Below are 27,301 nucleotides of genomic sequence, written 5' to 3' on the forward strand. Positions count from 1 at the left end.
CTGCTGGTATGTCTACCACTTCTACACATCTTCCCTGTCTGCCAAATCACCTACGGACCTTACAACACACACAGGAAGATTCAAACCCATTGTGACACGCACGGGCAATTCAGATTCCTTCCTGTTATAGATCCCGTATGAATGGTGAAGCCCAAAACATTGAAGAGATCCAGTCCTAGTAAATCAGCTCCTTATTTCTATTTATTTGAATTGATGACTATGAGTGCAGCCTGTTCTGTAAATTGTTATATGCAACATCTACATCTACATCTATAATCCGTGAGCCACCTTACGGTGTGTGGCGGAGGGTACTTATTGTACCACTATCTGATCCCCCCCTTCCCTGTTCCATTCACGAATTGTGCGTGGGAAGAACGACTGCTTGTAAGTCTCCGTATTTGCTCTAATTTCTCGGATCTTTTCGTTGTGATCATTACGCGAGATATATGTGGGCGGTAGTAATATGTTGCCCATCTCTTCCCGGAATGTGCTCTCTCGTAATTTCGATAATAAACCTCTCCGTATTGCGTAACGCCTTTCTTGAAGTGTCCGCCACTGGAGCTTGTTCAGCATCTCCGTAACGCTCTCGCGCTGACTAAATGTCCCCATGACGAATCGCGCTGCTTTTCGCTGGATCATGTCTATCTCTTCTATTAATCCAACCTGGTAAGGGTCCCATACTGATGAGCAATACTCAAGAATCGGACGAACAAGCGTTTTGTAAGCTACTTCTTTCGTCGATGAGTCACATTTTCTTAGAATTCTTCCTATGAATCTCAACCTGGCGCCTGCTTTTCCCACTATTTGTTGGAAACTGTCTCTTTACTGGAAACTTCCGATTGCTATAAGTGAACAGTGACTTCATACTATTACCCACTGCAGTATGTTTCAGTGTAAAACTTTTTTCTCTCCAAGAAAACGAAACGCATACAGCCATCCTTATGGTGTCATTTATTGTATAGCCACCAGTTTCGGCACTTCAATCCACTATCTTCAGGCCTTGGTTGATGCTGAAGGGGTGGTCACGATCCACATGTACGATGCTCAATGACCAACATAACTGGTTTACTCAGACCATCTGTAATTGTGATGTCTTCTCGCCAACCATCAACTGTCAACTCAGTTGTGTTGGCCACTAATGCACTGCATGTATGGATCATGATAACCCATTCAGCATCAACTAAGGCATGAATATAGTGCACTGGAGTGCCAGAACTGGTAGCTACACAATAAATGAGATACTAAGGACGGCTGTAGGTGTTCAGTTTTCTTACAACAGTGAATGGCCCTAGTCCCCCAGACGTCCAGTCAAAAGGGTGGACATACAAAAACTTTTTTTTCCCCTGTCTTTTATTCTTCATATTGCGCAACTCAGCCATATACGCAATCTTTTTACAGTAATTGTAATGTGTGTTCTGACAGGAGCAATTGTCCCCTTCGTGTTTTATGACACAGCATGAACACGACTGTAACCAAACATTCCTGAACTTGTTTACTGTCTTTTTTGCAGAGTAGTATGCTCACACTATATTTCTTGGGTTTGCCCACATCGGTTGTTTGACAGGGCTGTTAGTTGACATGTAAAACACATCAGCTTCCATGCACTGTAATGGTTCAGCATACTTGTGCATTTTTTCATATGCCCGAATCGGTGGCAGAAAGTCTTGTCCCGATGGGTTTGTTAGACTAAGCAGGTACTTCTTCATTTTATTGTCAGGGGAGTGCATGACAGGTGTATTGTGAATTAGTGAATCTGCATAAGATTCCTTACATAACAGTGAAATTTACTCATATTTTTACTACTTTATTTTTATTTTTGTTTACATGTCTAGTTCCGTAGGACCAAATTGAGGAGCAAATCTCAGAGTTATGGAATGTGTCAGTACTTAAAATTACAACATAAAAGTAATAACAGATAAAATAAAATGTTTATGAACCCAAAAGTTTAAGTAAATGCAATCAACAATATTACATAGGAATCACCTTAATTTTTCATGGTACTCCTTAGCAGAATAGGAGGGATGATCCATGAGGAAACTCTTCAGTTTCAATTTGAAAGTGTGTGGATTACTGCTAAGATTTTTTAATTTTTGTGGTAGCTTCTTTAAAATGGATGCAGCAGTATAGGGCACACCTTTCTGCACAAGAGTTCAGGAAGTGCGATCCAAATCCGGATTGGATTTCAGCCTAGTATTAACTGAGTGAAAATTGCTAACCCTTGGGAATAAGCTGATATTGTTAACAAGAAACAACAGTAAAGAATATATATACTGAGAGGCCAGTGTCAGAATGCCCAGACTAGTGAACAGGGGTCGACGAGAGGTTCACAAACTTAAACCAATTTTTGTCTGAACTGCCTGTGTCCGACCCAAAAATATCATTTGAGAATGGGAAGAGTTACCTCAAAATATAATACCATATGACATAAGCAAATAAAAATAGGCAAAGTAGACTAATTTTTGTGTCGAACAGTTACTTACTTCAGATACCGTTCGAATAGAAAAAATTGCAGTATCAAGTCTTTAAACAATATCCTGAACATAGGCTTTCCATGACAGTTTACAATCTATCTGAACACCTAGAAATTTGAACTGTTAATTTTCACTAATCATATGCCCATTCTGTGAAGTTAAAATGTCAGGTTTTGTTGAATTATGTAAAGACTGAGTCTTCCTGTGATTTACTTTCCCTTGTCAGATCCTCCAACTGAGTAATCCACTTTTTTTTTATAGCTATGATTTGATTTCTTGAAATATTGGAATCCCGTATCTGGTAGCAGCGATATGGACTTGAAAATTTCTGTGCTTCTCAGTCATATTTTTGATGTTAGCATACGAGAGATTCACAAGGTGGTGACAATTTCTGAAGAAGATGAAATACAGTAGGGCTGGAGTTGGCTAGTAAAAAGTATTTTCATTGCACATCACTTGATATCTGATGAGTGATGAAAAGCTGCTCCAGTTATTGAATTTAGCTGCAAGTTTCGAATCGTGTGCCAGAAAGGGTGACTGTGGCATCTTAAATAGTAGTGGTTATCTTCGACATTCACCCTTGCTTTCTTGCTGGCCGAGATGTTGTGGTAATTTGAACAGGGGCAGTAGAGTAGTGAGTTCTTGTTGGCCCATGTCTGAAAAATATGCTCAGAGCAATTTACAAAATACTCAAAAATCTTCCTGGAAGGGAAATGGATTAGCAGTCTGAGAATCCGTATTATGCTTCCGTATTTAATCGAATGTAAGCCGCACTCGAATCTAAGCCACACCTGAAAAATGAGACTCGAAAACAAGGAACAAAAAAAATTTCCCGAATCTAAGCCGCACCTGAAATTTGAAACTCGAAATTCAAGGGGAGGGAAAAGTTTTAGACTGCACCTCTAAATCGAAACAAAGTCGGTTCATTGTAACATGAGACACAATTGAGCTCGAATGGATGAAGATACAGCTACAGTAGTTTGGTGCAAGTCGTAAGCTTAACAGTTAAGCTTTACCAAGTAACCATTGCTATGTGTCGAGCTCTCCGTCTGTATTTATCCAGGTACCCTTCCTTTTTCACATGCTTTGTCTGGTTTGAATCGATTGCTTATTCTGATAATGAGTGTTTACAACCTGTCACCGCTCGCGGCATGGCTTGTTTTTGTGCGCGCTACTGCGGCTTACAATAAAAAAAAAGAGAGAAATTGTCTCATAAGCGAAACAATGGCAAGAGACTGCTATTTGTTATTACTTACACTGCAGCTTTCTCTGATAATGATAAACAAGAACCAAATAATAGAGTGTGTATGATAGATGATGTTCTGAACGAGAGTTCAGCATGTTCTGAACGAGAGTTCAGCGAAAATTTTTCTCCGTTTGAAAATCTTTGCAGGTGCCTCTTTAGTAAATTACATTTTGCACAGAAATCAGATTCATCTTAGATTTAAAAATATAGTCAATTGCCATTTCTGACTGTATCTCTATTCGGCATAGGAATAATAAGAGTATAAACATGACATGATATGTTGCATTGCTGTTGTCTCACTCTAGTTTCGTAGTTTATTAGGCAGACAGGATTTAAATGAGAGAGCGGCAGACACGAAAGAATACGTGGCATAATGTTTACATTCTTCTACCTTTTCTTTTAATTTATTTACTGACGCAGAGGTTTTGGTGGCAGTATTTATCTTTGTACCTGCAAAGCATGCCTGTGTAGCTCTACATATATTCGATGGCAGAAGTTAGTTGTAGCGGCACCTACCAACATTTTTCAGAACTTCCGCTTACTTTGCACTCAATTCTATGCCACAAACGGTTTTTTGGATTACAAAAACTGGAAAAGAAGTGCGGTTTAGATTCAAGTAAATATGGTAATTGCAGTACTAAGCCACACAATGTTGCCACGAAATCAAAGGAATAGAACATGCAGTCAAAGGAAAAATTGAAAATAAAAATGCCTGCTTCGTTCTGTAATTGTGGCTCCTGTGTTGGTTCTTTTTGCTCTTCGCCTTTATTCATGAGAATAATTCTATGGGTTTGCACTGCCTCATTATCAGTTTTGAGAACTGATGAAAGTACCATTAATCTGGACTTTGACTTGTTGCTATTTTTCCTTGTTGCCAGTGATGGGATGTTGTAACTGAATGCTGCTGTCAATTCAGCCCAAACATCCTTCTGTAGCAGAAAACATATTTCTACTCTTGTTCACTAAAAAGGGTGGCAGTATGGAAGCTAGTTATCTGTAATTACACTTGCTTTACAGGGCAGCATTAGTAATTGCCAAGTTGAAACTGCAGCCTTCTGAATGGAACCCTTGCACTGTGCTCCGTAGTACAGAGAGATTTATGAAAGAAACTCTGAGAGCATGAGAACACAGTTTCAAACCATAGTTTGGCAAGATATTCCTTCATCCCACATTCATCTTGGGGAAAATCAAGGGAACTAGGGCTCATATGGAGGTTAAGTGACAATTGTTCCTTTCGCTCACTATTTGGAAACGTAACAGGCAAGGGAGGAAACTTTTTTTTGTTACCAGAAGTATCCTCTGTCGTACACTGCAAGATTGCTTGTGGAGTTTAGATGTAGGTATAGACATCTATTGTAAATATAATGTTTCTTATTAAGTTAAACACAGAGTTCTGAATTAGTTCATTTCATGTGTGATGTTATTTGTGTTAAGGCAGTAATCATTTGAATAATATTTATTGCAACTTTTGCTTTACAGGTAGTACACCGTGATCTGAAGCCTTCTAACATTCTGTATGCAAATGATTCGTACACTCCAGAATCATTGCGCATTTGTGATTTTGGCTTTGCCAAGCAGATGAGAGCAGAGAACGGTCTTCTCATGACTCCCTGTTACACTGCAAATTTTGTTGCACCGGAAGTGTTGAAACGTCAAGGATACGATGCTGCATGCGACATTTGGTCACTAGGAGTATTGTTGTATACTCTGTTAGCTGGGTGAGTTATTGCTATCGCAGTACCAAACTTAATTGATGTACAATTTTTAGTGGCAAAAATATTTATTCTTTTCCTTCTGTGAATCAGTTCCAGAATGATGCTGTTCAAATCTTTCTTGGCTCCAGCCTTAAAAATGTTTCCAGAGTTCATTTAAATGTTACTTACATGCCATTGTATCCAGGCATCCCGTTTTAAACTTAACCTTAGCGCTGCATAATCTTACTCTTTCTGTATGTCATCGTAAAGTGTGTGACTATTGCTTCATTGGGCAGCAGTCAGTATCATTTTCAAAATAATAAATACTAGGAGCAGCTCAGGTATGGCTGATGGTTTCCCTGCTGGGGAAGGCTGCTACATCTCTCAACTGAAACTAACATAGATGTCAGGCTATGCAACAGGTCACAACAGGAGCACCATCGTTTCACTGAGCTATCAGTTTTTCAGGTGTTTTATGTACATTAATTTTCTCTGGTTCACTGAGAAAAACTGCAGTTACATCATCTGCAGTGTACTTGTTGGTCGTACAACTGAAATGCATCTTTTGTTTATTTTCCCCAGTAACTCATATTGAATTACTATGACCAATTGTGACAGATTTGCACAGTCAGTGGTTTTGTCAACTTTGATTGTGAGGAAATTTGTCGTCAACAGTTCACTCCTGACAAGATAAGGCATACCTTATAAACCAATTCCAGCAGTTCATTTTGAATTGTTTTGATCAGTCATAACAAAACACAGTTCTGTAATTTTTCAATGTGCTGCTTCAAGATGCTGTAGAGTTCTGACATCAGATCAAACAGACCTCAGAAAATTCCTGAGTTTTTGGAATACTCTGTTTCTTCATGGTACCTTAAGGCAAGCTTGAATTTGTCGCAAAATTTAATGCAGTCGGTTTTTTTTATATAATTTTATTGTGTGTCTTTGTATGAACGTGATAAGCACTGTCTAGTTGACAAATAATATCCACTTTTCCTATCATTGAAAATTCAGTGAAACCATTTAAATATTTTTCACTGTAATTGTGGTTTTTCACCTTCGAGTGAAAATTTTTTAAGTCTGTAATACCATTCTCACTCTGGCACTATCACTACCATTTGTCACAAGACAGATGAAACAGAAAAGTGTTAGAATTGTGTATATTCCTATGCTTGGATTTACACTGTAATTCTTAATTTAACCTGATAAGTTGCACACTGAATTCATATTGTGGTGTTCTCAAATTTGTGATACGCTACTGTTATTCATAAGAAAGTGAAACTCACTAAACCCAGGCATAATTCACTCACTAAGAGACACTCGTTAAATGTATGTTACCAGCAAATGCGGTCATCAAGCAAAACTAGTGGGTCATATTTCATACATGGGACATATTTAATACCCATTTTCCTCTGATCATTCATGAAACTCTCGCTAGGTGGTGATACTTCTGTTGCCATACTTTAGTACACTCTAGCAAGACATTTACAAACTTATTCCAGCAGTGGATAGAACAGCCAGTGGCAGGAAAAAAATAATAAATCTGAAACACCGTTGAAACAGTAATACTGAACGTTAATCAGTGATGCGTCAAAGCATAATAGAGATAGACAGAGACAGGGATTTGATAGCAAAGTTTCAGCAACTCTGTTCATTCCCTTTTGATGTAAGCAGTGGTATGTGAAAATTGTGTTGAGGTTGGTAGGACACACGTAGGCTGTAAGACCAGAGCCTTTGGGACACACCTAAGAGATGTACTCTGATGAAGCCATGCCTTCCAAACCTCTGCTACATAGAGCTAAGTGACATTTCAAGGTGTAGCCTTCAGGATAGCTATTACCTGTTCAACATACATTGTTTGATATCACATATCAGTAGTTCCAAAGATGTTGACTGGTATTTTTTTGAATCCATGTGGGGAAAATGCGTAATGCATTGTGACAATTTAAATTCTGTAATATGTTATTGAGAAATTTATATTAATATGTATTTTGGGACAGCTCTGCCTTGGAGCCTACAATTATGAGCTGCACCTGGACCAGCTGTGTGTTCTCAAGGACAGTTGAAGAAGGTGTAATAAACATTATACTTTGAAGCTGATGAATGTAACTGCATAAAATGTGTTCTATGTATTGGCACTGAAAGTTCTATGACATTAGTGATACATGTACTGACCTGATAGCTTCTGTTTCCTCTGTCCAGAAACTTTTTCAGCAGATTGCATCTCGTGTACTTCATTGCAGGCATACACCATTTGCAAACCAGCCAACTGATTCTCCAGGAGAGATCTTACGAAGGATTGGTGAAGGAAGATTTGACTTAGAATCAGGAAACTGGATATCAGTATCAGTGAAGGCCAAGGTAAGAGAAGTCATTCTCTCTCTCTCTCTCTCTCTCTCTCTCTCTCTCTCTCTCTCTCTCTCTTGGGTACAACTTAATTGCCCCAAGCTTGTGTATATGTGTTTTAGTTAGCCTGGTAGTTTTGATGAAGGACATCAAAAGTTTAGTAACAATTTTAATATTTTTATCTGTGTTTCAACCTCAGTACCTCGACTGTTTTGAGAGTTGGCTTTACTCTCTTCATTATTTGGACAGTCATTTATAGTGGACTATCATACTGATTAGAAGAAGCAGAAACCTTGTTAGGATGAACATGTGCAAAGATCTATCTCCAAAGATCTAGTCCTCCCAGGGGGCTCACGGTTCTTTTGTAAGTTTGTGCATGGTGCACATGAGGTCTCGAGCTATTGCAGGCAATGCTTCCTTCCTTGACTGCATTTCTTTCACTTTGCCCTCCCTCCCTCTCCTCGCTGCTTCCCGTTGCCTCCTCCTTTACCTCTCTCGGCATTGTGATTTATGTCAACCTGGCTATCCTCCTGGTTTCCTGTATTGGTTGCAATTTTGTTCCCTTTGCCTGGTCTTTCATCCTTTCTTGGTGTTTAGGTCCCTGCTTGAGGTTTGACCTCCACTTCAAAATTTATGGTTTTTAGTGTGAGCCATATGGGGAAGAACTCCCTTCCTAGCATCTACGGTGTGGATTTCGTCTCCCTCCTTCCATCTCCTCTCCCTTCCCCACTATAGCTCTCTTCTACCTTGCTAGGTCACCAACACATGTAGCCAGTTCATGTGGTGGGGCTGTTATGTATCCATATGGCTGAGCCCCCTAACAACACAGGAATCGCACTACTGATACCTGAGCGGTTCCCTCCCCATGTTTGTCAAGGAGTGGTTGCTTATATTCTTGCAGCATCGGAACTCCCGGCAATGGGTGCTGTGCTAGACGGTCCATGCTGTAGCTGGGTAGTGCCCATGGGGAGAGCCTCTGGTCGGAGTGGATGGTATCGGTGGATGCTTGGCACATGAAACGTATCAGGCTGCAAAAATCTGGCCGTTCTCAAATGGTCATCTCTTTGAATGGTTAAGGGTCATTGAATGCTGCTTCGTATGACCTGGCAACCTTCCCTTCCCTTGCTATACCATGTGAGGAGAGCCTAATCTAGAGTGGTGCAGCATTCATTATGTTGGACGTGTGCAGAAGGGTCACAAAGACAACCGTTCTGATACTGGTGCTTTCAATCTAGCTTTTGAGGGGGATACCCTCCTGGAGAAGGTCTAGGTTATGTGCTACACCAAAAGTATGAGAGACTCCATCCAGTGTCACTTTCTTCAAATTTTGCCTCTCTTACTTCATTTCCTCCTCCTACCTGTTCCTTACCACAGCCCATACCTCTCTCCTCTCCCCCTCTGCTGCAGTTCCCAAGACCTTCCATCAGGGAGCTGCTCCCCCTTCCCAGCCGAAGAAATGCCCCCCTTCTTTGGCACCTGCCAGTGATCGGGCTCCCTCTCGGAACCCCTCCCTGGTGCCTCTCAGGCCAGAAGATTCTTACCACCACTTGGCCATGAGACCCACAATCTGTACACCCCAAGGTTGCCGGCTCTCTGTCGGTTCCAAATCTTGCAGAAGCTTTTACTCCCCGTGTGTGCCCTGCCCTCCTCCACCTCTGAAAGAAGAAGAAGAAGAAGAAGAAGAAGAAGAAAAAGAAGAAGAAACATAAATCCCAAGACAAGCCCCCCCCCCCCCCCTTCCGGTGCCCCCGGAGGTGCCATTTCCCACCTCGAAACCTGAGTCTGACATCTTATTTATGGACTTCACCCTATCCTTGTCAGTGAGAACTACCAACTGAGTGACATGACCTCCTCTTGAGTTCTTTATGTCTAACCTGGATTCTCGCCACATGATCATCCAGTGGAATTACAGTGATGCAATGGATACTATTGTCATCTACCGGAAATGCAACGTCTTGTCTCCTCTTATTCTGCATTCTGTCTTGTTCTTCAAGAAATGCATTTCCCTGATGACCATTATCAAGCATTCTGTTAGGACCGTGCTGACCCTGGGTAACGTCTGGTGAGGTCTGCACTTTGGTTCACTCCAATGTCATTAGTGACTGGATCCTCCAATTAGCAGTGTGGAAGCGATAGTGGTTTGAGTGCAAACAATCCCAGCAATCACCATTTGCAATGTCTACCTCCCTCCCAGGTAGGCCATTTCCTTATGTTGCACTGTTTACCTTAATCCAGCAACTCCCACCCCTGTTCCTTCCTTGGGGACTTAATGCCCACAATCCACTGTGGGGGAGTGTGACTTCAACGGGTAGTGGTATCCTAATTGACCAACTTATCATGTAGCTCAATTTGTGTCTCGTCAATGATGATTCCCCTAACCACCTCAGTCCTGGCACCTGGCACCTTTTCTGTTATTGGTCTCACAATCTCGTCTCCTGCTCTTGTGGCTTCCCTACATTGTTCATCGCATTATGACCTTTGTGACAGTGACCATTTTCTGGTGATTCTGTTGTTCCCCTGCTGCCGCCAGGCAGACAGGCCCCCACGTTGGGAATTCCATAGGGCCAATTGGCCTTTATGTACATCTGCTGTGCACTTTGACACTCGAATTCCACTGATGTAGTCATGCAAGGCATCTCTGCTGCTATTCTTCATGCTGCAGGCACTGCTGTTCCCCTATCCACAGGTCCCCCTTGCCGTCGACTGGTACAGTGGTGCACCAAGGATGTCACAGTCGCTGTCCAGGACCACTGACGGGCGCTGCAGGGATTTAAGCAACACCCTTCACAGACCAAACTCCTCACTTTGAAACATCTCTGTGCTAAGGCTCATTACCTTACTAAGTGGAGTAAAAAGGAATGCTGGGAGCTCTGTTTCCTCCTTGGGGATGTATGCCTCTTCATCACAGATTTGGTCCCAGCTCCATAGCCTTCTGGGCCACCAGTGACAGTCAGCTGTCCAAGTTCTTAACCTCCAAGGTGCTCTGTGCACTGATCCATTGGTCGTCTCGGAACACCTCCTGACACACTTTGCGATGGCATCATCGTCCTCTTCTTACTCTACTAGCTTTCTCCAGCAGAAATGCAGAGTTCAACAGACCCCCTCTTTCTTCATCCTGCACCATGATAAGCCCTATAATGAACCCTTCACTGAATGGGAATTGTTGCAGGCTCTTAGCTCTTCATGAGACACGGCCTCAGGCCCAGATTCCATCCACAATGAGATAATCAAATACTTGGACGTTCCCCAGAGGCAACATCTCCTCAGGGTCTTCAACCACATCTGGCTCACAGGTGCTTTTCTGTCACAATGGCGAGACAGTATAGTTAACCCCGTCCTTAAGCCCAAGAAGAACCCAACATCACTAGATAGCTACCGCCCAATTAGTATGAAGAATGTACTTCGTAAACTGCTCAGAAGGATGATCAGCTTCAGATTATGTTGGGTACTCGAATCTCAGCGCATTTTGTCCCCATATCAGTGTGGCCTCTGAGCAGGACAATCTCCAGCTGACTATTTACTCAGATTGGAATCGGCCATCTGACAGGCTTTTACTCACCGCCTGCATCTTGCTGTGGTCGTCTTTGCCCTACATAAGGCATACGACATGGCTTGGCACCATCACATTTTGATTACCCTCCATGACTGGGCCTTCCGTGGTCCCCTTCTCATTTTCATCCACGAGTTTTTATCTGCAGTTGGCACTTCACTCTGTGTGTGACTTTCGCCAGCTTTATTTCTTTGTTGATAGTCCTCCTCGGTGTCGATGTACTGCATTGTTATACTGACTGAAAAAATGGGGGGGGGGGGTGGAAGTTCAACACTGATGACTGTAAATGATGTAGCTGACAGTTGGGGTTCACAGTTCCTTACTTTCACTGTTCACCCCTCCCCCCAATATTACACAGTTAATATGGCCAGTTCACTATTGGTTAACTTTTGATAAGCCTCATTAATAGTTTGCAGTAAATACCTAACCACGCAGTTCACTATATCTCAAATAGATTGAACAGACACTGTCATTGTTTTAACACACGGCGTATTTGTGTTACACTTATTTCACTGTTAAGTTGATGCATTGTTGTTGATCTAACCAATACAAGTTTCTCATCTGAAAATCGGCCATGGACTGACTGTCTCAGGACCAAAAATTGGGCATTTATATATCCTCACAATAATAGGTAGTGAAACTATACATTGTCCAATGTTTAAGTTACAGAAATTACAGTTAAAACATAACTCATTCAGTTGACGGAATATATAGAAAAAAAATCCTCCTTTTAAACAGTTAATTTTACTATAAAGGTTAGGACGAATTACTTGTTTAAATAATGAAATTAACAGATATAGTTGCACAAACAATACTTTTGACAAACCTGGTAATTATTTTGGAATTAATTAAGGCTGGCTTTGCTAATGTGTTTTCGAATAGAGCCAAATAAATATTTCAAGAATCCTAATAGTAGTTCTTACTAATGTTTATAATTATTACAGAATTTATATTTGCTTATAAGTCAACAATAGAATTTAAGTCACTAAACGATTACTGATTTCACCCTGCAACAAAAGATATTAACTGCGAATAGTCAATATAAATTAGGAAATTGATGACATACACCAAACTAAGTGCAAAATTAGATCTGGCACTATATTTCTTAAGACCGAGGGCCAGCCTTTATCTTTTATGGAAATGCAGATTATACTCATGTACGTTAATGGTAATTAGGCAAAAATGAAAATAAAATAAAATAAATGTAAGGAAGCAGATGGCAAAACAAGAGAGGAAGTAAAAAGATCAGAGCTTGCTTCATCACAAGCACACCTCAGGTTCAGGAGAACAGTATCCCCCAGGGTTTTGTTCTAAGTGTCACACACTTCCTCTTTGCCATCAATAGGCCTGTGACCTCTGTTGGGCCTCTGGTTACCCCGGCACTGTATGTTGACTGATTTTTGCATCTGGTGCAGCTCCCACTCAATAGCATCTGCTGAGTGCCAGCTCCAAGGCACGCCCAACAGGCCTCTTTGTGGGCCACATCCCATAGCTTCCAGTATTCTCCCTCCAAAATGCGGGTTACACATTTCTGTTGTCAACCCACAGTACACCCTGTCCAGAACTTTATTTAGGCGACCAACTCCTCTGTGTTGTAGCACAGTCCCATTCCTTGGGTCTTATTTTTGATAACAGGCTGACATGGCTGCCCCACATTCGCCACCTAAAGACTGCATGTATGCGGAAGCTTAGTGCTCTCCACTTCCTGGCCAAACATTATGGGGTGCACACCGTTCCAGTCTCCTCCAACTATACTGTGCTCTGGTCTTGTCCAGACTAGATTATGGTAGTCAGGTTTATGGCTCAGCTGCTCCTTCCACTTTGAAACTGCTTGACTGTGTCCTTCATTGTGGGGTGCGTCTGGCTATTGGTGCCTTTTCGCACTAGTCCCGTTGACAGTCTCCTCATAGAAGTGGGGATTCCCCTCTACACATACAATGGAGCCAACTCCTTGTTTCTTACACAGTCACCATTTGCCAGTTCCCTGACCATCCTGTGTACCCTGTGCTCTTTGCCAGTGAGGGATGTTGCCCTCCTAACACCCACCCACGGGTGGGATATTGCTGGTTGGTACGCATCTCTGTCTTGGGATCTCCATCTCCACTTAGTGGACTGCATCTGTGTCTTTCCTCGCATACAAACACCCCCCCCATCCCCCCTCCAAATGATGCCTAGACCATGGATCAGGACTGATCTGTTCCAGGGTCCTAAGGTCTCTGTCACTCCTGTGGTTTTCCAACGTCCTGTATGTGCTGTCCTTGCAGAGTTCTAGGATGCCACCATCTTTTACACTGATGGTTCTAAGGCATCGATAAGGTGGGATAAGCTTTCACATCTCCTACTGGCTTTGAACACCATTTATTGCTGGGATCATGTAGTGTGTTCACAGCAGAGCTTCGAGCCATTCACAGAGCCCTCCGTTTTGTTTCTCAGATCTCCCTCCACAGTCTTTTAATTTGTTCAGATTCAATGCGCAGCCTGCAGGCTATCGACCGATGTTACTGTTGTCACCCTTTGGCCTCTGCTATCCATGACCACCTCTCTGCCCTTGGGCGTGCCGCTTGTTCAGTTGTCTTTCTCTGGGTCCCAAGTCATGTGGGCCTCCCAGGGTATGAACTGGCTGACCGTTTGGCTAGAGAAGCAGATACTTACCCCCATTTCCTTTTATGATTCCAGCTGTGGATATGTGGATCTATGCCAAATCTCTCTTTGTCCAAAAGGGGAATGCCATCTGGAGCGCTACTGCTCATAGTAATAAACTCCACACAATCAAGGAGTCTACTGCAGTTTGGCGCTCTTCCTTCCGCTCCTCTCAGAAGTATTCCACTGTTTTATCCCATTTGCACATTGGTCATACACGGCTCACCCACTGTTTCCTTCTACATAACGACCCACCCCACATTGGGGTTGTGGATCCAGATCGACGATATCTCACATATTGGTGGAATGTCCCCTTCTTTCAGCCCTTCGTGCTAAGTACAGTCGTTCTGATTCCTTAAATTTAATATTAGCAGGTGATTCATGGGTGGTTGAACTGGTCCTCAGTTTCCTCCTTTGAAGCGGGTGTCCCCCCCCCCCCCCCCCCCCAGATATGAAGCTCTACTTTAGTCTTGGAGCAGGGGCAGGTTGGCTGTGGTTGGGACATCTTTTCCCATCTTCATGGTCTGTGACCCCCTGACCATTTCCAGTTTTTAGATTTGGTCTCACCTTTTATGCCTTTTACTGTGGGTGTTTAATGTTCATTATTTTATAAGTTTACTCCCCTTACTGGATCCATCCACTTTTAGCAGATCCTCTTTCTTCTGTGACTAACTTCGGAATCATGGGACTGATGACCATGCTGTTTGGTTCCATAACACCTATCAATCAATCAATCTATAAAAAATCTTGTTATTGGCAGAAAAACAGTTAATTATCCCAGTAAATCTTTAATTGTTATTTCTTTTGTTGTAAGTCTCTTTTGTACCATGCAGTATGCTTTCATTATTATCTTCAGCTTCCTTCTTGCAGTCGATTAAATTATTTTTATTATTATTATTACTACTACTACTACTACTACTACTACTACTACTACTACTACTATTCTCTGACTCCACAACAGTATATAATTCTCCCTTATGCGAGTGGTATTTTATATTTACATTTACTCATTTTTATGGCTTTAAAATATCAGTTATAAATAAATTATTTAAATATAAATGTTTGTGTTGTTACTTTTCTATGATATTTTGATATGCCTACAGGACTTGGTGCAGAAAATGTTACACCTTGATCCCAGTAGACGGCCAACTGCAGCACAAATTTTACAGCATGATTGGATTCAAAATAGAAACCTCCTTCCAACTCATCGGCTAATCTTTCAGGAAGCACATGTTGTTAAGGTACTGTAATTTTTAAAACTTTTTTTCAATCGATGACTTTCTTATATTATTTTAACTCCATATTTATATTAGTAACTAAATGAAATAAATTAGGTGATTGAGGGTTTCTTCTTCAGCTCCAGGACTACTACTATCTGTTTCTGGAGTGACAGGCAAACTTCATTTCCATGTTCTTTTTAAAATCCCTTGGTGCTTCTTAGCCACAGTCTTCTGCACTTGCAGATTACTCCTCCATGTTTTTAACATCATGTGATGACAGAAATGGAAGCTGTTGATGACAAGTATCCAGACATCTGTTAGTCATCATTAATATATGGTGTGTCCACTCTTCACCTTTGTTCCATTGTGTTCAGGGTGGGACCCTGGGCAGGCCAGTCATTTTAGGAATGTTATTGTTGACGAATTATCATCTCACAGATGCCAATGTGACAGAATGTACTGCAATAAATCACTGTCTCTGAACTGTTGTCTACTGTACACAATACACAATGCTGTTAAATGTATTCACATTCTTCCCTGTTTAGCATTTCCTTAAGTCCGATAAGGGGGCCTTAACCTAACCATGAAAAAATCACCTATATTGTAACACGACCTCCTCATTGCTTCACTTTTTGCACTACACATAATGGCACATAACAGCCTCCTAAAAATCTCCAGTGATTCCTTCCAATGATTTTATGAAATTTTTTTTATAACCATGCTACACAGTGCTCAACAGTATGCCTGCTCTTCATTTAGCTGCCATTGTTCCTTCATGTTTAGACTTCAAACTCACATTACCAACAGTCGACTAAGGCAGCTTTAGAAGATTTGAAATGTCCATGATGGATTTGTTAATCAGGTGATATCCAATGACTTGTTGGCTTGAGCTCACTGGACAGACGCATTCTGCTGCTTGTCTGCTGACAACACAGTACTTTCTGCCTTCCTTTTGTATAGCAGGTCCATTTCTCATGACGTCTAGTGGTCAATTCTGCATTATGTAGTGATGTCCAGGTACTTTTGTTCAGATAGTACACATCCTACACAACAGAAACTGGTATTACTTTGTTACAGCTTTATTAAAATATTTTTTGCAGTTGACTCATGGCAGTAATGGGGGGAGGGGGTTGTTGTATTTTGTTGTTGTTGTTGTTGTTGTTGTGGTGGTGGTGGTGGTGGTGGTGGTGGTGGTGGTGGTGGTGGTCACAGATAAATTACATGCATAGAGCCAAATAACAGCTGTGTGTCAGGTATTCAGTAAAACACACAAACTGTCATATAGTACCAAATTAACTCAATTGATCAAAAAATGACATATTGCCAAATGGAAGTATGTGATCTTTTAAGGTTTTATATCATAATTTGTTACATCCAAGATCACTTAAAAATTACTGTGGTCATATTACTAGTTTCAGTGCTTGATTGTCATCTTCAGATCTGATTAATGCATGAACAGCTTCATCAAGATACATAACAATTCGAGATGAGCATTCTGAACATTATTTAGCCTTACAAAATATGTTGGTGAGTAAATCATGTTGTTACCCATCAAGAGAGACTATATGATGTATTCATTGACATACTGCATAAGATTTCATTGTGTTCAGAATGATTAACTGGAATTGTTATATATCTTGATGAAACTGTTAGCAGCTGAACCACAACTGAAAATGTTAATAAACTGCTACAACATTTAATGTGAATATTTTAGTTTCTAAGTGCTCTCAAACATAATAAATTTATTATATAACTCATTTAATTAGATCGGTGCATGGCATTGGATTGTGTACCATTTTCACCATCAGCTGCTTTATCGGAACTTCTGTAACAGTGTAATAGAGTTATACAAGAGTTGGGTGATCACATTAGTGGATGGCCTGTAGGTGCACAAAATTACTTAGTTAGTGTTTACATGATTGAAACTGCAATGAGACAGAATTTTAAAAAATCTTGTTTTCAAAATTGTTTTGTCTGTTCCTTGCACAGGGAGCGATGGCAGCAACATACAGAGCTGTTAGCCAGAAACCACGGTCTCCTAATTTGGGTCCTGTAGTTATGTCGGAGCTTGCCCGTCGCAGGAGGAAGTCGCGACCAAAATCATCAACTGAAGTGTGAGGTCTGTCTTGCAGGACAGATGCCCAACATGTTTTTGAATAGTAGCATATTTGGGTAAACCCAGAAACCTGAAGGAAGTGTATGTGTATAATTTTCAATCAAACAGTAGAGAGTTATCAAAGCCTAATGTCACTGGACTGTGGCTTTCTCATGGAGGAGGGAGTGTTTCAGTGCTGTATAATCTCTTTCCAGGCACAATGTTTCTGAGAGTGATGTTTGCAATGTGTGTTTTCATTTTTTAAAAAGTTTTATTCTACTCAGTATGTAATACATTATCTGCTAGAACATGTTGTTAAGGACAGTGTCTGGCACTGTTCTTGCAATTTTCTATCCTGTTCTCTAAATAAAATACATTTTTATTACAAAACCCAGATCAATTTTAGATGTGTAATGTTAAAAAGTGTAAACCTTATTTTTCATATGTGTCAGGGGAAAAACTGTGTGTCCAATATATACATGAGGACCATGGTGCTGTGAAATTGTATTGCAAGTATCTTAGTATTGTGTTGAATGTGGCCCTTGTGTGTAATTATTACATATTGTAGTTGTCAAATGTGTGCATAATATACATTTATTAGAGCATTACAATTGAGTTAATTGGCTTTTAGACTGGTAAAAATTGAAAGATTATACTTTCATGCTTAAGGCTGTGAAAAGCAGTCTTTGTTTTATCTGTATATATTTTGTTCCCTGTTTACCATTGTTAATGTGAAGCTAGAAGAAGTACTGTTTGCCTGAAATGATTGTTATACTTGTGTATCTGTTAGTCATGTGAATAATACAAGTGCTGATCTCCTATATGTACCATAAAGAAGTAGAATTTTGTTTTGCTAGGGGAATACTTAGTTTGTTTGACTTTAGTTAGCCAGCATAATTTTGTGTGTGTGTCATAGCAGTAGTTTTAAGTTCTTCCATACCAACTGTTAATCGCTACTGTTCGTGAAGGTTCCCTGTTGTTAAGTACTTCCAAATAAAATGCAGAAGATTGTAGCCACTTTGATTTACTGCAGGAGTGTGTCTCAACAGCAAAGCAAACTGGCCTCATTTCTTTCTTATTTCATGTTCTCCTTCTCTACTCGGTGCAATGCATGCGATAATACATTTTACTTACTTGAATTCAGATATGAAAAAGTGTAATGACTGATGTATAGTGGTTTTGCTTTGGGATTGCTGCACATTATTTATTACTCAGAACACTGGAAAAAATATTCTGAAAGTAATTTCACTGAGTCGAGTCAACACTGCAAATGGGAAATTTTCTGCATTAGGGAAGTTCTTAAATTTTAGTGAGTGATAGCAGTTTTAATGTCTAAAGCACAATACAAATGTTGTCTAAATGTCACCAGTGCTTTCTATAATAAATTTATCTACAAAAAGTTTAATATTGTTGATGAAATATATTGAAAGTTGAAAGAGAAATAATATAAAATTAATCTATTTTGGACCTTATTTTTAATATGTCACAGATTGTAGCATACACATGTAGAAAAACTTCATTTTTATGAAGCATTCTTACAGTATTCTGTTCCTAACTTCTATATATATCACTTTGTGTAACAATTTTTAAAAGTAGAGTTGTGGGAGCTCCCACTTCAACACTATCAAAATTGAAGAAAGAGGAAAATCTTCACACCAAAGCTATTTTTCATTCAGTTTTCATTGTTAATTTACTAAATGACTTGCACTGAGGCTGTTTGTTTTTGTTTTTGTGTCAGTGCGTAAGTCCGGCTTTTCAGCAGTTGAGCTAGACACATGGTTTCATCTGTGTATTGCCTATATACTCCCAGTTTAAAGCAAATGCCCCTAAATAAATTACAGTAAAGTTATAATAATGTTAATAATAATAGTAATAATTATAATTATAAAAACGTGTAGTGTTCATGATGTATGAGTTATTAGATAACTAGCACTGCTAAGTGTATTCACTAAAATAAAATAATTGTTATTAAAAATGTGCAGGAAAGAATTGTACTCAAAAAACCATTCAGTCATTGTGCTGTAACCTTTTTTGATGTGTGATTCTGTCATGTAGAACATGCTTATAAGTAATTGCCTTTTATATTTTGTGCTTTTGCCATTTCATTGTTTTGTTTATATAAAGCACACACTAGTCTCTCTCTCTCTCTCTCTCTCTCTCTCTCTCTCTCTCTCTCTCTCTCTGTGTGTGTGTGTGTGTGTGTGTGTGTGTGTGTGTGTGTGTGTGTGTGTGTGTGTGTGTGTGTGTGTGTTTTATGTTCTGTTCTGACCTGTGTAATATATTTCAGTTTTTTTTCCCATGTAATACAAGTATTTTACTTCAGTTGAACTTAGCCAAAGCAGATGATTGCCAAGAATTCAAGAATGAGTAAATATCATTGTGCCAAAACAAATTGCACATCTTCTCTAACTCTTTTTATACCTTTACTACCATTCACACTAAGACTTTTGCATTTGTCAGTTGGTTGGCATGCAAGTGCCTCAAAATATTTCTTTTATATGTCACATGCTGCTTGTAGTTATCCTGTGAGAGTCATACTCAGAACATTTTAATAATAGACTAACTATATTTGCAACTAGTTATCTTCGTCAGTAGTAGTATAAAGTCCCATTGTGTGTCTGCCATAAACTACGGCATTGTGTCTTAAAGGGCTGTAGAGTTAATCTTAAGGTATAATACTAACACATATTAGAGAGAAGAAAAATTTTGTTATAAGTTACGGAATAAAATGGAAGAAAGATGAAATTAACAGATTCAGTAAGAAAAATTTTATTGTATGATATATGTCACAGTGTAAAGACTAAATTGTCAAAGACATTATCTATAACAAAATCCTGATATCTGTGTTTTAAGTAGTACTTCTACTGTAATTTCAGTTTAGTGTTCATACATCTTCTCCTTCATTTTTTCTTAATATTTGTGTGTGTCTTATCAAATAGTTTCAGTTACAGTACACTCTGATGTCCATAAATGTATGCAAATCTGTTTAAAGTAATTGTCCATTTAGTAGTGTCCAAAGCCTACCCTCGTCCAAGAGTTGGCTGTTGCTGATGTACAAGATGATTTAATCCATTGTAGAATGCTGTATAAGTGTGTGACAAAATGTTGTTGTTGACTGACCTGTTATAAAATAGAATATAAATGGCAAAGATGATATAAAAATTAAAAATTATTTTATGGTTAATTATATGCATTTTTACTTGGTCTTTCATGTTTCCTTTGTTTTAAGGGTAATTGTCGTTTCAGTTTATATTGCCAGCTACCTCTCGTGTCATATTACAGTAAGATATATGAGGTCTATTGTTAATGTTTCTCTCACTCACAATAAAAGATATGTTCATTACATTTTTTTTAAATCAGGAATGGGATACTACTTGCATTATTTTGTACAAAGATTGTGTGCAGGAAATGTGATCTTTTTTATAAAAAAAAGAAAAAGAAATTAGTATTGCAAATAATGAGATCACAAATAAAACTAGTAAATTATTCCATAAAAAAGCCACTGAATTCTGAAAACTGCAATTATTTTATTGCTGCAGAACAGTTCATGATGCCTGCAGTTTTATATAATAATTTTTTTTTTATTGGTAGAGTGTGGTTTGTTTCAGACAATGTTTTTGCTTTACAAATTATTGGGCTGCAGTTATTGTTCACTCTATGTGGCACACTTTAAAATGTCCATATTTTATTTAATATACAGTACATCCATATAATTGGACTGATATGTTTTTTAACGTGTGATGCACCATAAGGATTTATTTAGCATACTACTATAAAATGACAATTACATTAAAGTACCTGTACAATTTGTATTGCAACATTTACGAAGTATAAAATCACAGTGAAAATGGCACCTTCTGTGTACATATTGTGATCAGTAGTGATGTAAGGCAACAATTACCAGTAGCACGAAATGGGAAATGCTCAACATTTGCACTCAGTAATTAATATGTAGCTTACTTACAACATAAATTAAATTATTTCCAGGGAAAGAAGCAGAGAATTAACAGGAATTGTGTGGAAATAGTTCATATGTGACAAGTAATAAATTCAGGAGGTTATTGATATTTATACAAAAGTACAAAAAAATGAGTAGTAGTAGAAGAGATCAAGAATAGAAGTGAAATTAATAAAATGAAAAGTATGAAGCGAAAGAAATGGGAATGAAAGTTCACATGTTATCATTAGGGTGAAATTAACTTTGACTGAAGTTAACTAAGCTATACAAATTTTGGAAGTCTTAAACCCACCTAAACAATTTAGAAATGGTGGTGATATGGTGAGAAACCAAAGCATTAACCTTATCATTACTTATGACGACTCACCTGGCTTAAAACGTCTAAAGGCCTGTGTCCACTAGCAAGTAACTTCTGGAAGCAGTTGCTGAGGTTTTTACATTAGAACAAAAATTTTGCAAGTTTGATTCTGGAAACCGCTTGGTCAAGTTAATTTTAGGAACTTGGTGCAAGTAATTCCAGAAGTACCTCTACTAGTCGCATCATGAGATAGGTAAGTGCAAGTTAAGAATAAATAAATGTTCGGGTGAAGAAATGGATACAGAGGCACAAACATTTAGTTACCAATAAGGGATACTGAATGAACTAAAATCAGAGAACTTTGCTCGCAATAAAAACATTCTGAGAATGTCACATGCAAGCTTCGGGCCACTCATATATATATATATGCTTAGAATCACATATTCGAATGCAGGATACAAAAATGTGGTAAGTTGCATCACCGAGGGATTGACTTTTAATAACCTTAGACTGCAAACAGTATTTATTATTTTTGTTCTAAATGTAATGTATGTATGTGTCCACAAACATTAAGAAATCAACTAAAAGTTAAAGATATCCATACTGCCATTTTACTTCCCTTGTGGAGAAGAAAAACAATCAGTGAATTTTTTTCACACACCCTGGCTGATGGTAGCAAATTACATACGATTAGGAGTTCAAATGGTACATTTTTTCGGCCCATCTGTCTTGGTGCTATTTTCCTTTTCAACAGTGGCCTTTCTGTGAGAGTATTGAACACAGAAAACTACTGCAAGTTTGAGAAAAGCTTTCAGCAGCTGACAAGTTTCGGCAGATACTTGCAGCAAGATGCAATAAACTGTTTCCACTAACTTGTGAAAACTACTTCTGGAAGTTGATGGAACTTGGAGAAATAGAGTTGCAGGGGGTGTTTCCATATCAAAGAAATTTCAGAAATAGCTTCTGCAAGTGACTTGCGGATGATTACTTGCTATTGGACACAAGGTGTAACTTAAACTTGCTGCTAGTCCCGCCTGCCTGCCTGCTCCTCTGCCTTTAACCATGTTTCATATGTTTAGATAGTGCAGTTGTTAACATAATAGGCTTGTGTTTTTGAGGAATAGGATGTGAATTGCCCATCTGGTGACCTAGAATTAGGTTTACTGGTAGAGTTCCCAAATAAGTTACGGGGAATGACAATATGGTTACTGTGTGGGGTGGGAGTGTGGCAGAGGCATCTGATCATATGCTACTACCATCTGTGTCCTGTCAGAATTTATCCTTGATTTTAAATTGCCTTGTCACTGATGGAACACTCTGCCTTAATAACCCGTTATTTTACATTCATTAGAGTACATTTATTACAGCTCTCTCTTTCTCATCTTAAGGCTTAACTAATCGCTTGTGTTATTGATTTCTGTTATTTGCCTATATTGTCAATAATGTATGTATTTGTGATTGAGTATATGCTCTTAAAACCATCCAAACATTTATTATTATTTTCAGATTTTCACCATTTCACTTTCAAATATTCAAGTATAGTGTACCATCTTTTGTTTCGGCTTATGCTCTTGTTGATTGTTTTCCCAGCTCCCTCCACAACTTATATAACCTCCATACAGCACAACATTTCTCAGTTTCTTCTCAATCTTTCCTTCATATGATATCTTTTCTTCCATCTGATGCAGCCTCATTTTTCCTGTCCCCACAGTTTTTACTACCCGTGCCAGCTTCATGAGACTATTGTGGTGTGTATCACATTACACGTCACTCCATAAAAAATAGAAGAGCATTTGCTCCCTCTTATAGTATAATCTGAAATCAGATTTGAGATCTGACCTCTATGGTCTGTTTGTTACGTGTTAGCTCAGATTTAAGGCAGACTTTGCAGTTCCTGCAATAATTGTTGTCAAGGTGCTTAAGGATACTTCCTTAACCTACATACAAACTATTCCCAGCAGTTCAGTTAGCAGAAAAATCTGTGAAGTTTAGTACTGATGTGAATAAAAAGTATTCACTACTTGCCAGCATTTTCTACATGCACAACTCACCCAAGTGAAATTTGTGCCTAGCATGATGCAAGCACTGTGTCATTTCGTGAAGTGCTGTCTGAGGTAGTTACTCGTGTACTGAAAGAAAATATAAAAAAAATTGAGTAATAATATTATTTTTGTTTGTGCAGGAGTAGTACAAATGTATTGGGGACAAAGACAACATGGTATTACTGAAAAAATATAGGTAGATTGTAACTTTTTGTGGCATTATTCCTTCCTATATTGCATGCAAATAGTTGAAATTTTTCTGCACTGAAGACTGTCTTGGCTATGCAACAATAAATGCTGTTTAGTCACTCTATGAACAAACTTTGTTTCATTGAGGTACACTTTTTTGGTGTTAAAATTTGTTGTTGTTGCCAAAATCTTAATGTGTTCTGAACAGTATTCCAATGACAATACCAGAGTTCCTTAATTAAGAAATTCCAGTACACAGTCTGTGAATCAACTTGATATTTTTATTTTACTATTTTGTGCTTTATCCCTGCTAGTACTGATCACATTAAATTCATGACTCTTATTGGAAATGCCCATGTTGAAGAGTTGTCTCTTAGCATTTGGTTTTGTTATGTTTTATAATGAGTATATGTTGCATTTCAGATATATCTAGACTCACATATACAGGATGTGTGCATTATTTCCCATAGTGAGCAATATCTTACTTTTGTTTGCAGTTTCTCATTTTGGTATTCCATAAATCACCAGCAACTCTTCTGTCGCTTCATATTTGGGTGTAACATTTTTTTCTTTTGTAGGTGGAAGGAGTAACAGCTGTCATTAGTGAGATCATCCTCATTTAAATAATTGTAATTATTGACACATGTCATTGGTGTGTGATTTTACATTGGATGACACCTTCAAAATTCAGTGCCAATTGGCACTTTATCATATACCTGTAATACATTCCTTGTTCATATAATCTACATTCAACCCATTTAGTAGAATATATTAGTCATTCCAAAAATCATAGTTGTACAAAAAATATGATTAAAATTGAAAAGATTATGTAAGATAGTACTGTGTGTCCAACACGTCACCATACTGTTACTCTCCTATATAAACAATGTATCCACCAGATCAATGTGTGTACCATTGTGCCTTACACAGAGCCATGTGTCCTGTGCCCTCCTTGACGTCGTGCTTCAAAATTTTTCCTCAACACTTCTGCAAAATTCTTCATCACTCTTGTAACAAAAGTGAGCCACATGAGGCTCGATTATTCATCATACTGAGTTGTATGGCATGGAAAGGTGTGGGCTTCATCGTGGTCATTTCAGTGGCACTGGATAGCGGTCTTGATATTCCATATCAAGGAAGTTTTGTGCCTGAATAATAAATTGTGCAGGATCTCCATTGTGCTGTAACCATACATGATCCATGCTTCCCTTAGCTGTGAGCTGAATTTCTAAGCACATTTGCAGACCATCCAAATAAGAATTTCCACTCACTTAGCCTTAAAAATTGACTTAATATAAGGTGTGATTGGAAAGTTTTAAGAATGGGCTTGACATTGTACAATGGTGGTACTTGCATGCTACTGTGATGTGTCTCCTTCAAAATAGTCCCCTTCTGACTGAACACACCAACTCCAACTGTGTTTCCACTTTTGGAAACATTCCTGGAAATTTTTTCCTGGAGTGTGTTAAAGACACCCGCTGTATTTGCTTGGATGTCTTCAATCAAGGCAAATCACTTCCCTTTCAGTGAAAATTTCAGTTTAGGAAACAGGTAGAAGTCCACAGGAGCCAAATCAGGGGAATATGGTGGTTGTGGCAGCACAGGAATTTTGAATTTGGTCAAACATTCAATGATGGAGAAGGCACAATGAGCCGGAACATTGTCATGGTGTAGCACCCAACTCCTGTCTTTCCACAATGCAGGCCTTTTCTTCTGCACCTTTCTGCACAAGCACTCAAGGACACATTTATAGTACTCCTGGTTAATTGTCTGTCCTCCAGGGGTAAATTCATGATGTTCAATACTGGTAGAATCAAAAAAGTCACCAACATTGTCTCCATCTTCAACAGACTTTGCCGTGCTTTTTGTTTTTTGTTGTAGTGAACCTGGAGTCTTTCATTGTGAAGACTGCACTCTGGTTTCAGGATCATATCCATGTACCTATGATTTGTCACCTGTAATTACCCTATTTAACAAATCTGGGTCGTTTTTAGTCCGATTAATCAGTTCTTGGCACACTTTAAGTCAGTATTGTCTCTGGTCACTTGAAAACACTTTTGGAATGAATTTTGCAGACACTTGATGCATGTTCAGATTGTCAGCTAAAATTGACTGAACTGCATAGAAACTTAAATTAAGTTCATGAGCCATTTCCCTAATTGTAATTCTACAATCAGAACACACTAAGTTGTGAAATTTCACAACATTTTCATTCGTTATTTAGGTGGAAGGATGGCTGGACCATGGTTTATCTTCAGATGATTCGTGGCCATTTTTAAATCTGTTGAACCAGACAAAAACATCTGACTGTCTCATGCAATTACCTCCAAAAGCTGTTTTTAATAGTTTGTAAGTTTTAGAAGCTGATTTCATGGTTTTAAAACAAAATTTCACACAAACTCGTTGCTCTGTTTTTACATCCACTTTCATGCAGACAGAATCTGGCAACAAGCCCTAACAGACCCACACTCAACCAGCTGCCACAATGAACTGAATAAAGGAAATGCAGTTTCCTGTCAGAGGGCATTCAAGGACAAGGCAATGACTCACTCCCCACCCTCCGTGTACCTGACCGCCAAACCAGTAAGCAGTAGTGGATACATTCTTAAAACTTTCCGATCACGCCTCATACATATTGTGATGACGTCCTGGCCCATATAATGACATGAGGTGGATTCCCAAAAAACTCATGCATATAATTAAGACTTCAATGAGACCATAAAACTGCATTTCTCCTGTGTGAACTGTGATGTATTTCATATTCCTCACAAAATAACACTCTGCAGCAAGATACAGCATTTTGGAAATCATGCCAACAAAGCACAACAGGCTGCAGTTTTCTGCTTCATATCACTATCAGGTAATTCATTCAGAAACATTGTTATAAATCTTTTGATATTGAAACCCTTTCTTGATGTTGTCATGCATTGTTGACAATGGTAACTGAAGTTAGGCTATGAGTTGATTTAACTGGAGACTGCTCAGCTGAATGAGTCTCGGGCAAAATCGTGTAACTCTGTCCACTCACATTAGCTATGACTTTATGGATCTGAAACACTGCAAGTATAAAACAACTTTTTATTTGCTCTACTGCTATCATCATCATCATCATCATCATCATCTTCATTTCTCCTTTATCAAGTACCAGGATGGATTGGAACATTTATGGTACTTCTCTACTTTCCCCCTCATCTTTCCACCATTCCTCTTCTATAACTGTTTTTTCCCCATCCAGATTCCTTCTTCATAAACGTGTCTTTCTTGTGTCAGTCCATCTTGCCCTTTTGCCCTCAGACTTGGCCTCCATAATTAATTTTGGAATTCTCCCATATTCCATTCTCTTTACCATGTTAACCTGTTCGTATCAGTTCTCTCATCTAGCTTTTCTATTCCAGTTTCTTCATAGGAATTTCATTTCAGTGGCTAGGATTCTGCTCTACTGTCACCTTGGCCCTGTCCAGTTCTCCGATGCATATGGCCTATGACAGTGATAACCTCATTATAGTAATAGCCTATATATGGAGTGGTACTCCCTCTTGTACAAAGTCAAAA

At 39.0% G+C, this 27,301-nt stretch overlaps 1 protein-coding gene across 6 annotated transcripts in view; it reads left to right on the top strand.

The window, feature by feature from the left end:
• The window catches only part of LOC126183198 (ribosomal protein S6 kinase 2 beta), a 569,810-nt gene extending 549,364 nt beyond the window's left edge, over positions 1-20,446 (top strand). For all 6 annotated transcript variants that reach the window (XM_049924959.1, XM_049924960.1, XM_049924962.1 and 3 more), the window contains 4 exons: positions 5,197-5,435; positions 7,655-7,772; positions 15,051-15,188; positions 17,157-20,446. In XM_049924959.1, coding sequence (XP_049780916.1) covers positions 5,197-5,435; positions 7,655-7,772; positions 15,051-15,188; positions 17,157-17,285 — 624 coding nt within the window. In that variant the 3' untranslated portion in view covers positions 17,286-20,446. The remainder of the gene's footprint in view (positions 1-5,196; positions 5,436-7,654; positions 7,773-15,050; positions 15,189-17,156) is intronic.
• The last annotated feature ends 6,855 nt before the right edge of the window (positions 20,447-27,301 follow it).

Source organism: Schistocerca cancellata, chromosome 4 (genome assembly GCF_023864275.1).
Source record: "Schistocerca cancellata isolate TAMUIC-IGC-003103 chromosome 4, iqSchCanc2.1, whole genome shotgun sequence".
Lineage (NCBI taxonomy): Eukaryota > Metazoa > Arthropoda > Insecta > Orthoptera > Acrididae > Schistocerca > Schistocerca cancellata.